The sequence below is a fragment of the Poecilia reticulata genome, chromosome 10, assembly GCF_904066995.2.
Source record: "Poecilia reticulata chromosome 10, P_reticulata-male-v2, whole genome shotgun sequence".
Lineage (NCBI taxonomy): Eukaryota > Metazoa > Chordata > Actinopteri > Cyprinodontiformes > Poeciliidae > Poecilia > Poecilia reticulata.
Genome location: NC_088839.1, coordinates 7,820,506 through 7,834,112, shown reverse-complemented (window position 1 = coordinate 7,834,112; position 13,607 = coordinate 7,820,506). Strand labels below are relative to the sequence as shown.

At 39.2% G+C, this 13,607-nt stretch overlaps 1 protein-coding gene across 3 annotated transcripts in view; it reads right to left on the bottom strand.

Annotated features, from left to right (window-relative positions):
* Positions 1-13,607, bottom strand: part of LOC103471056 (protein phosphatase 3 catalytic subunit alpha-like) — a 53,918-nt gene that overhangs the window by 4,165 nt on the left and 36,146 nt on the right. For 2 of the 3 annotated variants that reach the window (XM_008419845.3, XM_008419846.3), the window contains exons 7-13: positions 12,445-12,522; positions 11,355-11,449; positions 9,984-10,109; positions 9,045-9,122; positions 8,867-8,951; positions 8,175-8,272; positions 4,956-5,003 (exon numbers count right to left, since the gene is read on the bottom strand). In XM_008419845.3, the coding sequence (XP_008418067.1) occupies positions 4,956-5,003; positions 8,175-8,272; positions 8,867-8,951; positions 9,045-9,122; positions 9,984-10,109; positions 11,355-11,449; positions 12,445-12,522 (608 nt within the window). The remainder of the gene's footprint in view (positions 1-4,955; positions 5,004-8,174; positions 8,273-8,866; positions 8,952-9,044; positions 9,123-9,983; positions 10,110-11,354; positions 11,450-12,444; positions 12,523-13,607) is intronic. The other variant, XM_008419847.3, reaches the window with a different exon arrangement.

Below are 13,607 nucleotides of genomic sequence, written 5' to 3'. Positions count from 1 at the left end.
GTTCATTGAACGTCTCCATGGTTTCTCTTAAAGGAGGCTCCTGCTAAAGCGATGTGGCTCATGACCCAGTTGCTGGGTTTTATCTTCAGCTTTTACAACCTCAACCTTGAACATGTTTAATAGGGATTTTAGGGGAAATACCAACACAAAGAAAAGCAAAGTGAAAGGGGGGGGGGGGGAAGACGTGATTTTTAAACATTTTTAGGAACAAAAACTAAAATGTGTGGAATGCATTTGCCTTAACTCTCAATAAAAATAAAAACTCAGTTCAAACTGCATATTCTGTAGCATTTTCCTTCTGCTTCCCATTAACACCACACTTTGTGTTGATTCATAGCAGAAAATCCCCATAAAATACACTGAGGTTTCTTGTAAGGAGAAAATAATAATTTAAAAAAATGTTTGCTGGGGGGGATGAATACTTTTCCAGAGCTCAGTCTGTGTTTTATGACTAGATAAAGCTCTGGTTCACTGTGTGCTGACTATAAAGTGTGATGTTTACAGGAAGGACTATGTGTGTCGAGAAAAGTCGAGCTCATCCCACTTCCCCATGCTGGAGATTTTAGTGTATAAATTTACCTTAAAATTAATTACACAGGTGACATCAAGACCCAGACGGTAATAAAATGAATCTGGTTGTGTGTGTTGTTATTGTGTCCTGCAAACTTTGCTTTAATTCTACTTTTTTCTATTTAATCATAAAAAATCAAAGTCAGGCAGAAAGAGAGTCATGAAACAGGAAGAGCTGGTTTCCTGAAGAAAGGCGAAGTTTCTATCTTGCATCAGTCTAAAAATAGTTCAGACCATTCCTTATTTTAAAGCATTAAAGGTTTTTAAAGAATAAAATCTAAACATTTTGAGTAATTGGATAAAACCCAGAGTAAAATACTCAAAATTAATGACTTATAATTGGGCCAATAATCAATATTGGTTTAACTAGTGGTTGATGTTGGTTTGATTATAAGAATATTTACACTTACTTTTACACTTGTGGAAGTACTTAAAGGTGAAACAAGTGACTGTAACATGGTATCAGATAATTAGAATAATGGGTATTCTTGGTTTCTTTTCAGAAATGTCTGAAATAACTCACATTGTGATTATAATAAGAGTAACTAATAAGTTATGGTTATTATAACATTATAAATGAATGTTAAATCAGAGAAACTAAAAGGTTATAAATGTGATTTTGACATTGAACTTGAAAAGGTGTAAAATATTGTAACTGTAATTAAAGGTCACTGATGTTGTGTTGAAGGTAGATGTTAGGTGAAAAGTCAGGGGAAAGGAGAAACTGATAGGAGAGCGGAGGTGACCAAGGCCTTATTGCTAAACTTAAACTTTCCTAAGAAAATGTTGGGCAAGCAACAGAGGTAGGAGGAACTGTTGAGCAACTCGGGGACATTAGAACAGACATCAGGTCATGAGGTCTCCAAGGTGATGGATATGAGATCATCTGTCCAAGCAGTCAGCCAATGAGACAGGCACAGCAACAAAGCTAGCCAATGCAAACACACCAAAAAGGTGGATAAACCCTTTATAAGGTGGGTGCAAAAGAGGAATCTTTGGTTGGATCCTTCAGGCAGCTTCGAGCCAAGATCAAGATGGACAAAGAACTCTGCAGCTGAAGAAGAGCCGGGGCCACAGAGCCGAAGACTGTTCTGCACATGGGGACCAACCCGTTAGCCCCGCAACATGTGGCTTCAAATCGCACTTCTCTCATCAGCTGGATTTAGACCCCCAAAGACAAAGAACAAAGGCAAAGAGGAAGAACTGGTGTGTTCCTTCCGTGGGACCAGGAAGATCGTGAGACGAGGAGAAGGGAGCTACAGAGCTGCAAGACAAGAAGTTGAGGACCGCTACGCACATGAGGAAGTCACCCTGAGGCCCGAGACCTGCCGCTCTAAGTCAGTACTCTTCCTGTACTGGGAGCCTCCTGCTACTGCAACACCTTCTTCATCATCAGGCCAGTTCTGGGGTTCAAAATGCCAAACTCTGTCCGTCTCTCTTAAAGTTTCCCTTTTTTAGTTCACAGTGTCAGCATCAGGGAAAGATAGGCTAGATTATTGATTTTACTTATTTGATTATTTCTGCTACTGAATTAAGCTGTACTGACCCTTGCAAAATTGCCTTACTAATAAAATAATTAGCATTAAGAAAATCTAAAAGATGTTGTGGACATTCAATTAATGAGTCGCCTTAAAGTTCTTTGATGGTCATAAAATAGCTATGAAGTTTGATTCTGGGAGGAAAAAGTGGAAGATGTTTTATAGGTTGCTTTTAGCCAAAACTAAAACAACACCCTTGGGACTCGCCCGAGTCACTAAAACCAACCTGGTTCAGTAACAAGTGCACGTTGTAAAAAAGAGAAAGAGCGACCGTTAACAGGTGTGCTCTGTGAAACTAGTTGGTTGCAGCTGCTCAATCTGGCTAATTCACAGGGTGAAGAAGGGTGGGACATCTGGATGGAGGTCGTTAGAAACCAGGCTAGTCTTTCTCGATGCCAGCTTAAACAGAGTTTACTCAGTTCTGAACAGGGTAGAATCCCATCAGATTTAGAAAACTCAAATTACCCATTAGATGGAGAGCTGGCTGCACATCTCCCTCCTCTGAGAAGGGGAAGTAGAGTGAGAGAGAAGGGGAGGGAGGTGTAGCGCAATAACAGTGCCACACTGATGAGTCACAGGACACCGCTGAGGCACTGAAACGGAAAGTCACCGCTGTTTTTTTCCCCTTCCAACCAAATCATAAAGCGAAAGATACAAACACATCTGAAATGTTCTAAGTTCATTCTGTAATGGTGATGTTTTTCCAGACGTAATGTGGTTTCACTGTGGTAATGAGTGAAAAAACATCTTTTGAGTTTAAGGAAATAAATAAATCTTACCTAAGGCGAAACACTGAGTCAATCAAGAACAAATCAAAATGCATTTTTATTATTTTATTAAGAAATTAAGCAAAAGAAATGAGCAATGCCTCCCCTGGCTGGGTCAGGGAAGTGAAGAAAAGATGAAAGTACATGGCTTTTAATATCCACCATCCCTCTACAAAGAGGGCAGAGAGAGATTCTCAGCTTATTTCACCACTCTGGAATTTGCACCTGCAGACTGCGACCTTGGACAGTCCAAACCAGAGAGGAAAACAACCTCCCAGAAACTCCTTATCATCTTCAGTCTTCCCAGTAATTTAGCCAAATTTTTATTTTGTCGTAACAGTACATTATGAGCTTGTTCTCGCACATATAGCTAAATACTCTGACAGAGTGAAAATCTTGTAAGAATAATCTTTGGAAGAGCGTCTTGCGTCTCTTTTGAACAAAGGCGACTGTCAAAATACTCCACAACACGCTCTGCAACATAAGCTACGAATACATAAGAACATAAAAGCAAAAGGGATTTCCATAATTTATTCAAACAAACAAATTATGGACTGTACTTCAGGTAAGCTAAAGACAGCACTACACACAAAGCGGTGTGGCTAACTAGGACATGCAGACGGATCACCAAGTACTTCACTCAGCACAGAAGCCATGGCAACAAGTTGCTCAGTAGCACAAACAAACATCTCGGTACTTTTACCCCAACTTCGCTTTGAAATGATTTTCTGTCTAAAACTATAGAGACGTGATGATTTTAACCAGAGAGGATGGTGAATTTTTTTTTTTTTAACCTTTACAGATTTCTTCAATTTCTGCTTTTCAGTCACACTTCATGTTTCATATTAGCCAAAACATTTAAATATCAGAAAAAAGATGAGCTCAGTGAACTCTGAATGCTGTTTTCAAATAATAATTATATACAGGGGAAAAGCTACCAAACCAACCTTTGGTAGCTTTGATTTTAGGGCTGAAACTAATAATTATTTCAGTTATCAGTTATTGTGACAATTGATCAATTAATTTGATGAAACAATTTTCACATTTTGCTTATTTTTCTCTTTCCTTTTTTGTATCCTATTAGAAATACATTATAAGGTGCAAAAAACAACAAACAATTCAACTCCTTTATAAATAAGAAAATAAAAAATGTGTTGCCTAAAATGCGATAACATTATGATCCTTTAGTGTTTGATCATTGGTAGCACAGGAAGCATCTGCAGCTAAAAGGTACTTCAAACATATGAAAAGCTCAGCACTTTGTGCTCAACATCAATACATAGGATGGCTGATCTGTTGATTATTAGCAGAAGAACAATTAATCGTTTCAGCCCTTTGTAATCTGAAACATGTATGTGTGATTTTAAAAAAAGTAAGGAAAGAAGAACTATGCAAGGGCAGGAAAACATTTTCACAGAAATTACAGCAGAAATTTCCAGAAGCAGCTAAAAGCGTTTTTTTGTTTTTATTCTCTTAAATAAATTTTCCTTCAGCAAAGAAAACTCCTGTGCAATCACTTCACTTTGACACATGCGTAGGCATAACTTGTTCCTTTCTGCACTTTGGTCACCATGTGACCAGCTGCTGAAAAGCTGGGATTCAACCTTGTAAAGTTGACTAAACTACCTCCTAAAATCCTACTTATCTTTGTATTACGATCACAAGTAACTCATGTTCTGCTTGTAAGAAGACGGATTTATTGCATACACATCCTTAAGCATCAGGAAAAGACACAGTGAGACATCAGAGTAACCGTGACCACAGCCCCACTCTTCTTCTTTTTATGGAAATGTGTCTTGTGGTGAGAGCTGCATCTGAAGACGATGTGGAGAAGTGTTTGTGTGTGTAGTGGAGGAAACACAAGTGTGTGTGTGTGTGTGTGTGTGTGCGTGTGTGTGTGTGTGTGTGTGTGTGTATGTGTATGTGTGTGTTTGCGTGGCGGCCTCAGCGTAAGCGGTTTCAGGCTTTAGTTTTGAGAGGCGATGTGGTTAAAAGAGCTGGGTGCATTGTGGGTAAAGGAGATCTATGACCTCACAGGCATGGCGGCTGAGCGCGCACAGTGAAATGAGAGTGATTTTACCTTCAGCGTCCTTAACTGTCTCGATAGCTTCAATGGCCTCAATGGTAGCTGAAGGATGGCAAAAGAAGAGAGAGAAGGAATGACAGAAAGAGAGAGAGAGAAGACAGAATCCGGAGGAGAAGATGGCAAACAAAGAAAGAAGGAGGAGAAGGAAAACGAGGTGAAGGCTGAAACATGCTGTTGTGGATTTAAATATTTGCCTCAGGGCACAAAAAGAATGTAGAAGAGACCACAGCTACACTAAAAAAAACAACTAAACTGGGTTTGTTAAATCACTTACTGTTACTGGTGGTTTGCTGATCTGACACTTACAAAATAATTTGTTGAATGAATATAAAAAATAGATAAATTTTACTATACTGTAAGAGATCAATGTATGGGTTGAGGTTACAAAAAACTATTAGTGTTAGAGACACACCAGGAAGCAGACTGACAAGAGGCTAAAAATGTTAAAATATCCAATCTTATTCAAGTCAGTGAATGCATCAGCTTACACTGAACTAAATAACTGTTCCGTGGATGAATGAAGTCAAACTTAACTATTTCCAGAATCAGTTACGTTTTTTAAAATGAAGTCTGATGAAACACTCACGCAGCAAGAGAGCAAGATTTTCAGCAGATAGCATTAAGGCTGAACGTATAACAGTAAAGTATATTTTTTCCTTTTGAGCTGTCAGTTTCTGTATGCTAAAGAACATAATTCACTTGGAAATGTCAATTATCCCTTATGCCTGGTTCACACGGCAGGATAAATTAAATCGATCTTTCTTCCGAACTCCCCTTCTGAGAATCTTAGAGATGATTTGATTATTGTAACGCATCTAAATATAATCTTAGCAGATATTCCTGCTGTGTGTGGTGTGTTGAGAGTGAGCCTGTTAGCTGTGACGTGTATCCAATCAGAAAGCCAGAAACATGAAGGGGAATCCAAAATGGCGCACCAGAAAGTCTGGTGGAGATCGGAGTTGTGTCTTTGAATTGTGTTTTTATCTGCTGAAAAAAATAGACCCTGAACTATTGGCATTGCTTCTTCCTCGTCTGCCATGTTTGTTTAGTCTGAACTCACGTTTGGTCTCGTGAAATTTTGCAAGATTTTCCGTCTGACGTCACAATGTTCATGAGTAAAATCTGTCTGTGTGTGGTGCGTTGTATTTGACCAAACCTGTTATATCTATGATTATTTTTAATCGTCATGTGGGCGAGTTCTCAGGTTTAGAAAATTTGCTGAGCATTTTCAAATCTTGCCATGTGAACCAGGCATTAGAAACTTAAAGTTCAGGAAAGGACCTCTTGGAAACACATGTACTCCTGTTTTAATAATGCTAGCTATAGTAATCTAGCTATGCTAATCTAGCTAAGCTAATCATGCTAACAGTTACTGTAAGATGTCTTTTTGTCTTTGTTTTAAATAATGATTGCATCTGTTTCTATCTCACTAATTATCTCTGCCAGAGAGTTTGGTATAATTTTACAGAGTTAAGGGTAAAGATGGACACTTTCCAACCTTAGACCCATTGCCGACATAATAATCTACAACATAGTTTATTTATTGTGAATCAGAATCAAATAGTTGTTAGGAAATACATTTTCCTTTTTTAGAGTCCATCCAACAAATTATAATTTATTTTGAGTGTTCATCTTTTTAATCAACTCTTTTTTTGTTATTGTTAAAAATGAACATATTTAGAACTGCATAAACACTAGACAGGGAATTAATACACAAGTCAACCTAAGAAAAACAAGCATGTTAGAGTAAAAATTAATTAAAACTGATAACCCAAGAGTCCACAGTTCTTAAAGTGACAGAGTCAGAGGCATGTTTCAGGCTTTAAACATGTGAAGCCCTCAGAGCATTATCATGGCAGCCTCAGCTTTAGAGAGCAGCTGGTGTTAGCAGCGGCTTGAGTTAGCTCTCTAGCTAGCTTCCTGTCTCTCTCTCTCTCACACGCACACTCACACACATTTGTGTCGGTTCTGTCACCGTTTACACTTTCTTTTTCAAATTGACACCGTCCATGTTCTGTCCTGTTCTGACTCGTGTCTGCGTTGAGGGTTATCCACGTTCATGCTCACACACACTCAGCAGGCTGTTAGTATCCTCGGCGCTGTGAGGTGAGGTGGAGAGAGTGAGCAAGTCAGTGAGGCAAAAAGATGAAAGCAAAGAAACAGCTGGAAAGGAGGAGAAGAGTGGGGGACTGGAGGATGAAGCTGGTCAATGTGTTGGGAGGTTTTTTTCCCCTCAACATTTGTTTCTGAAGGTGTGTTTCAGAGTAAAATCTGTGGAGTGTCTTTGTACGATCAGTGCACAGTCTTAGCTCTGGAAGTGTCGGCCATGTTCACACCTCTTGAAGAGTTCTACATTTTGTCGCAAATTTCAACGCGTCTTATTGGGATTTTATGTGAGAGACCAACAGAAAATTGTGAATATTTGTGAAGAGGAATGAAAATAATAGAGAATTTAAAGCTACAATGTGTAACTTTTACAAAAAATATTACTTTTGTTAAAACTGTCACTATGACGTGAGAGTATAGTATGAGACATGAAGTAATCTGTGACAATATCGAGCTCCTCTGGCTTCTCCCTGAGCTACTATTGCCGTCTACAGAAATGCATCACTCCTGACCAAAAACAACTCATCAGAGCCAGGAGGAGGGTGGAGGGTCTTAGTGCTGTCAATCAATCTTGTGTATGCAATGCTCAATGTACTAAAGGCGGATATATATATATATATATATATATATATATATATATATATATATATATATATATATATATATATATATATATATATATCTTTTATAAAAGCTGTATACTGCAGCTTTAATATTAAATAAAATAAATATGAGTCAACACTTTGTAGAGGTTGTTACAGCGTCTCTACCAGCTCTGCACCTCTAGAGAGTGATTTTTTTTAAAATATATTCTGCTAAATAACTAAAATCTGAGTCAGACTGGATGGAGGGTGAACCTTCTCTGTATCAGGTCCTGTGCAGCCTCCAACATGTTTTCTGACAGGAATTTTTGGAAACTATGAATACTTCTTTTCCTCTTCACAAATGTTCACTATTTTCTGTTGGTCTCTCAAACTAAATCCCAATAAAATACTTTGACTTTTGTGGCTGTAACACGACAAAATCTGCAACCCTTCCAGAGGTGTGAACACTTTTGTGAGGTTCTGTATATGTGTGTGTTGGGCTGTTTGTTTGTGAAGCTCTCACCACTTTGCAGGGTCTGCTTGCCCCCGGACAGGACCCCACTGGGCAGCATGCCGGTAGGAGTCAGCCCCTTCAGGGTCAGAACGTTCTCACTCTCCTCTCTGCAAAGGAAGATGTGAGCGGGGATGAAAAAAGGAGAAACGGGTTTATCGGGAGAGAAATTCAGAGAACTACACACTTCCTCACACAGCACACCTGCAAAAACACAGTGACAGATTTAAAAAGCAGAACTCCAAAATGTGATTTACAAATAAAAAGATGCAATGACAGCTGACTTCTTCAAAAGATTAGAAAGGAAGAAGCAGCTTATAGACATCTGTACACACAGATTTACAGATGATTGGATTTTGTATAGGGCTGCGCCAAGAAATCTCCCAGATTTTCTTAATTTTGGGAAATTGCTGATCGGTCGATACTGACACGAGAAATCAATCTACTTTATATACATTTGTAAAAGTCTAAATGTCAACCACTGTTCTTATTTTGCTCTGCCTGAGAGAGAGGCCTGACTAACAGACCCTTCCACCAGGTTCTCGGTTCATAATAATCACCCCAGTGAAGCCAGCTTTGCAACTTTGTCGCTAAATTTTTCAAACAAAAACAAATTTGCTGTGAGCCAAAATCAGAATCAACAGACTATTGCTTTTTAAAGATGGGTGCACACTGACATGTTGTGTGACAGAAACTCGACCCACCGTAACACAGAGAACATTTTAGCCATCTTCCCGATGGCCCGGATCTTGTTTTTGATAACCTCTTTCCTGGCTGCGGCTGCACTGGCTGTAAAACCAACAGAGAAATATAGAGTCTTAATACATCAAAACAATCGTGTTGACAATAAAAAGGTTTCTTCTGTCATCTATGACGTCTCACCGTCATAGATTTCCTCTCCGTCGTTCATGAGTTCATCATCTGAGCAGATACTCAAAACGTTGACCAGCATCTCTGTCACTGTCACAAACAGAGAAACGCGTTTTAATTATTCTGTTTTTGAGATGTCAAATCAATCACAGCAAAATTGCACATCAGAAGGAAGGAGCTCCTTTTAGACTTTCAAAGTATTATAAAGTAAATTGTTCTGCTCTAATGTGATCCTCATCACAGCATCATTTGACTGCAGAAAGATTTCATCAGGATTTATAAGTTCAGAAAGCCAGGAGCACAAAATGGTTTGAGCTTTTTCCTCCTCCGTTGTCCTTACTGTGGCGCCACCATGTGGCCGGACTCGACTCCTGCAGGGTAATTACAGATGGTGGGCACAAATGGGTTTTTAAGTAGCTAAATTTGTAGCAGTAATAATTTCTAAAAAAAAAAACAAACAAAAAAAAAAACAAACAAGTACATGGAAAAGTGATGTACATTCATAACTGTCTCTAACTGGACCCAGAAATTATAAAATAGATTTAAAAATATTACAATGTTATGCTTTTTTCTACAATAAAATGCTGTGAATACAGCATGACCTATTGTTTCCCATTCAAACACTGCAAAAATTACGGCAATTAGAGGTTTATCTGTGGTTTCAAGGCAGATTTTTGTCTACTTGACAACATAGTAACGTTTCCTTGTTGTCATACTTTTACCCATAACTCATAGCATAAGTTAAGACTGACATTTTGATCAGTGAATTATATTCTGATTTGTGCCTTTCCTTCATGGCTTCGGTGGAGATCAGCTGACCGAGGGGCAGTTTGAAGATATTTGGGTGATAAAATGTGAATGTGTCTGCAGGTAACATCAATGTTTATTTAATATTGGCAGGTCAGAGATCATGCAGTGAGTCCATTAGGATGGACTCTTCATATTTGGTACCTTTTTCTCCTACGAAAGGCAGCGACCACGTGAAGACGTCCATGAAGTTGGGCAGCCAGTAGGGATGTGGAGAGCAGTTGAACTGACGGATGTTCATCACATTGTTCTCGTACTTTAACACCGCAGCTACACACACAGATACACACAATTAGGATGCTTGAACAGGACTGAAACTTTAGAAGAACGGTTAGACCAGCTGAAATTCTGACTCTTATTTCAAATACGTGTATAAAATAAACCTGTAATAACTTGCTAAAGTATTCACACTCACATTGCAACAACAAGACGTTACGTATTTTATTTTTACCCAAAGGCCAGTAGAACAGAAATTCAGTTATTTTTTTTATTAACAGTTGGATTTATGTAAACCAATAAATCATTTTTGGTTTTTGAAGATTTCATTTTTGGAAAATCTGGATATCTTTTTTCACCAATACACTTGGTTTTTCATAATTCAGAGTGATGTCAGCACACCAAGAGCTGCCATTTTGTTTAAAAAGTGTGTTTTACAGATTGTAATTATGTGTGGACTTTGAATTCAGGTCAACTCTACAATGAGAAAGACGCAAGCCAGCCTATGATTTACTCTGAAGCTACAATAAAAGTTGTAATGTTACAACAATAAAGTCGTAATATTAGGAAAATAAAGTAGTAATTTCATGAGAAACCCAACATGAAAACAAACTAAAAATTAAAATGAGAAATGTTGAGCATCTTGTAAAGATGTACTTTGGCATACGTTTTGTAAATAGTAGTTTATAATTAATAGAAACACTTAATCTTTAAACACATCAGCACCAAATTGTAATCAGTAGCCAAACTTTGAAACGATCATGGAAACAGCTGAGTTTATTTAGAAGAAAGAAGAAGACTGAGATGCTCATGTCAGATCCCGATAACTCTATGCCTTTTCTCATTAAAACAACTTTTTCCTTGGAATATTAAGACAAGACATTTTTTCATCTTTTTCTGCTAATATTATGACTATATTCTCATAATTAAACAAAAATCCTTAGAGCCTGGCCCATGACACTCCACCATACAACTTAGAAGGGGTGACTGAAGTAAAAGTCACTTTTCTGTAACTTGTAATGTCTTTTTAGTAAATAAAAAAAGTGAGGGAAAAAAACTAAAATCAATTAAAATCTAAAATCAGTTCAGGTATTAAAAAATATTGAGGTTAAGCCCTTTCGCCTACATCAACATTTCAAAAACTACAAATCGTCATCCTGCTTTGTGTTGGTCTACTAAATAAAATCTCGAAAAAATACCTCGAGGTTTGAGATTGTCACATGACAAAAATGTGAGTCATTTTAAGGAGTACAAAAACATTTCCACAGCCCTGTGTCTGTGCCGGCGCGTGCACCAAACCTTTGTTGTTGTAGACGTCCAGGTAGTTGGGCGCAGAGAAGATGGTGATGAGGGAGGGGAAGCCCGTCGTCTGACTCTTCCTGTACATGCGATATCTGCGCGGGGAGAGGCAAACAAGTCGCCCACGTTAGCGCTATTCAAATGAGACGCTGAGCTGCAGATGGAGACGGAGGGATTGCTTCAGAGGTCTCTGCAACCAGACAGGGACTGGCTCAAAATGAGACAGGTAGGCAGCAACAAAAATAAAAAAAAAGATACGTGTCAATGCGCCGAGCAAAGACTTCGGTGTTGGCAAAAATAACAGCTTAGTCACAATAAAAAGCATAGACTTTGAATAAAAGCAATGTCTATACTTGTATTTCTGTATGCCCGTGGAGTTTGTTGGAGTTTATCTTGGATGTAAAATAAGTTCTTTGTTACTAACAAATGTATGGATGTCCATAAAAAAAATCTTTTTCATAGATATTAATGTTTTCAAAAAAGTTGTGTTATACTAGCTGGCCGCTGCTCTCAGCTAAATGTCCGATCACGAACAAAAACAGGCAAAATGAAGGTTTACGTTTATGATAAAGCTGACTTTGTGTTCTGCTTGTGGTGCAGTTTGAACAAAATGATTCGTTGATGCAGTGTGGATTTTGTCACAGCGGCTCCATGTTACTACGGAAACTGCATCTGCATCCCCAGAACCAGAACCAAACATGGAGAAGCAGCATTCAGTGTTGACAAGTCATTAACCTGGAACAAACTTCCAGAAAACTGCAAAACAGTCAAAACTCTGAGTTTTAAATTAAGTTTTCAATTAAAACTAAAAACCAATTTGTTTAGAGTTCTCTTAGATTAATAAATGGGACATTATCCTACATATTTGTGTATTTGACAATTTCGATGATAGCATTTGACAAAATGTAACATTTATTGCTTGTTTTATAATTGGCTACTTTTTTATGTTTGTGTGATGTAAAGCACTTTGAACTGCCTTGATGCTGAAATGTGCTACACAAATAAATTTGACTTGATCAAAAGGTTCCTGAATGCTGAATGTCAAACTAACAGGTTAAATCATTTTGTAATTTGATGGTAACCGACTCACCCGGCATCCTGAGCTTCATGCGCTCTGATGATGGACAGCAGGTTGTTGGTCTGTAGGAACTCACACACTGCAGGATAACTGGCACGGAGAAAAAGACGACAGAATTAGGAAGAAACAGAAGAGAAATATCCTTTTTTTTTTTTAGGTTTTATCAGCTCTAGTGGCCTTTATTTGATAGCTAGTTGACAGGAAAGTGGGCAATGAGAGAGGGGGAAGACATGCAGCAAAGGGCGCCTGGCTGGGAATCGAACCCAGCCACTTTGAGGACTGAGGTCTCCCTCTGTGGACTGTGCTTAACCCCTGTAGACTGTGCTTAACCCCTGTACCGCCACAGCACACCCGGAAGAGAAATATCCTTTAAGCGGCACTGCTATGGCCGCTATGTGGCCAGCAGGGGGCGTCAATGAGTGCTCAGCACATGGCTGCCGCTCCGTGCTGTGCTGTCGGTGCCTGGTTGCTTTACTGCTGCTGTGTCTCCTAAACCTGGAAAACGAGCAGGAAGCGTGTCACAACGCCGCCTCAGCCTCGCCGGGTTCGACTTCGTCTCTCCTCCTCTCCGTCTTGCCGCCACCATCGGCCGCTCTCCCTCCCTCGCCGTATCTTAACATCCCTCCATATCTGGCAGGAGTAGCTGGTCGTCATAGCAACAGAACCGTGCAGTCTCCCCGGGGATTGTGGGAAATCTTTTCATGCTGAAGCTGAACTGTGTGCGTGCGCTGGCGAACGTCTCGGTGTGTTTGCTCGCATGCTCTTCTCATTGGCCGTGGGTTTTTTTGTTTGTTGTTTTTTTTTCGTTCCTTCTCTCTGCTGCAAATCCCTGAAATTACTAAGTGAACCTCGGATGTGATTGAACTCTTCTTTCTGTGTCACATCCCAAAAATAACAGCCCCAAAGTCTACCTGAAACTTATTAGCTTTCTGATTTATAGTTGAGCAGTTCGTCTCACCTGCGCCGCGCGCCCACAAGGCGCCCCGATAATTGAAACGCACCGAGTGAGGCCAGAGAAAGTCGTCCATCTCTGTTTCGACTGCTCGCCTTAATGATATTGCTCCCGCAGAGTAGCTTTGTATGTCTGTATATTGCATTTCCCCAGGCTTGTTTGAACATCAGGTTAGTTTATATCTGTGAGCTTCATAAGCGCCGGGACTCGGAGGCTAACGGAC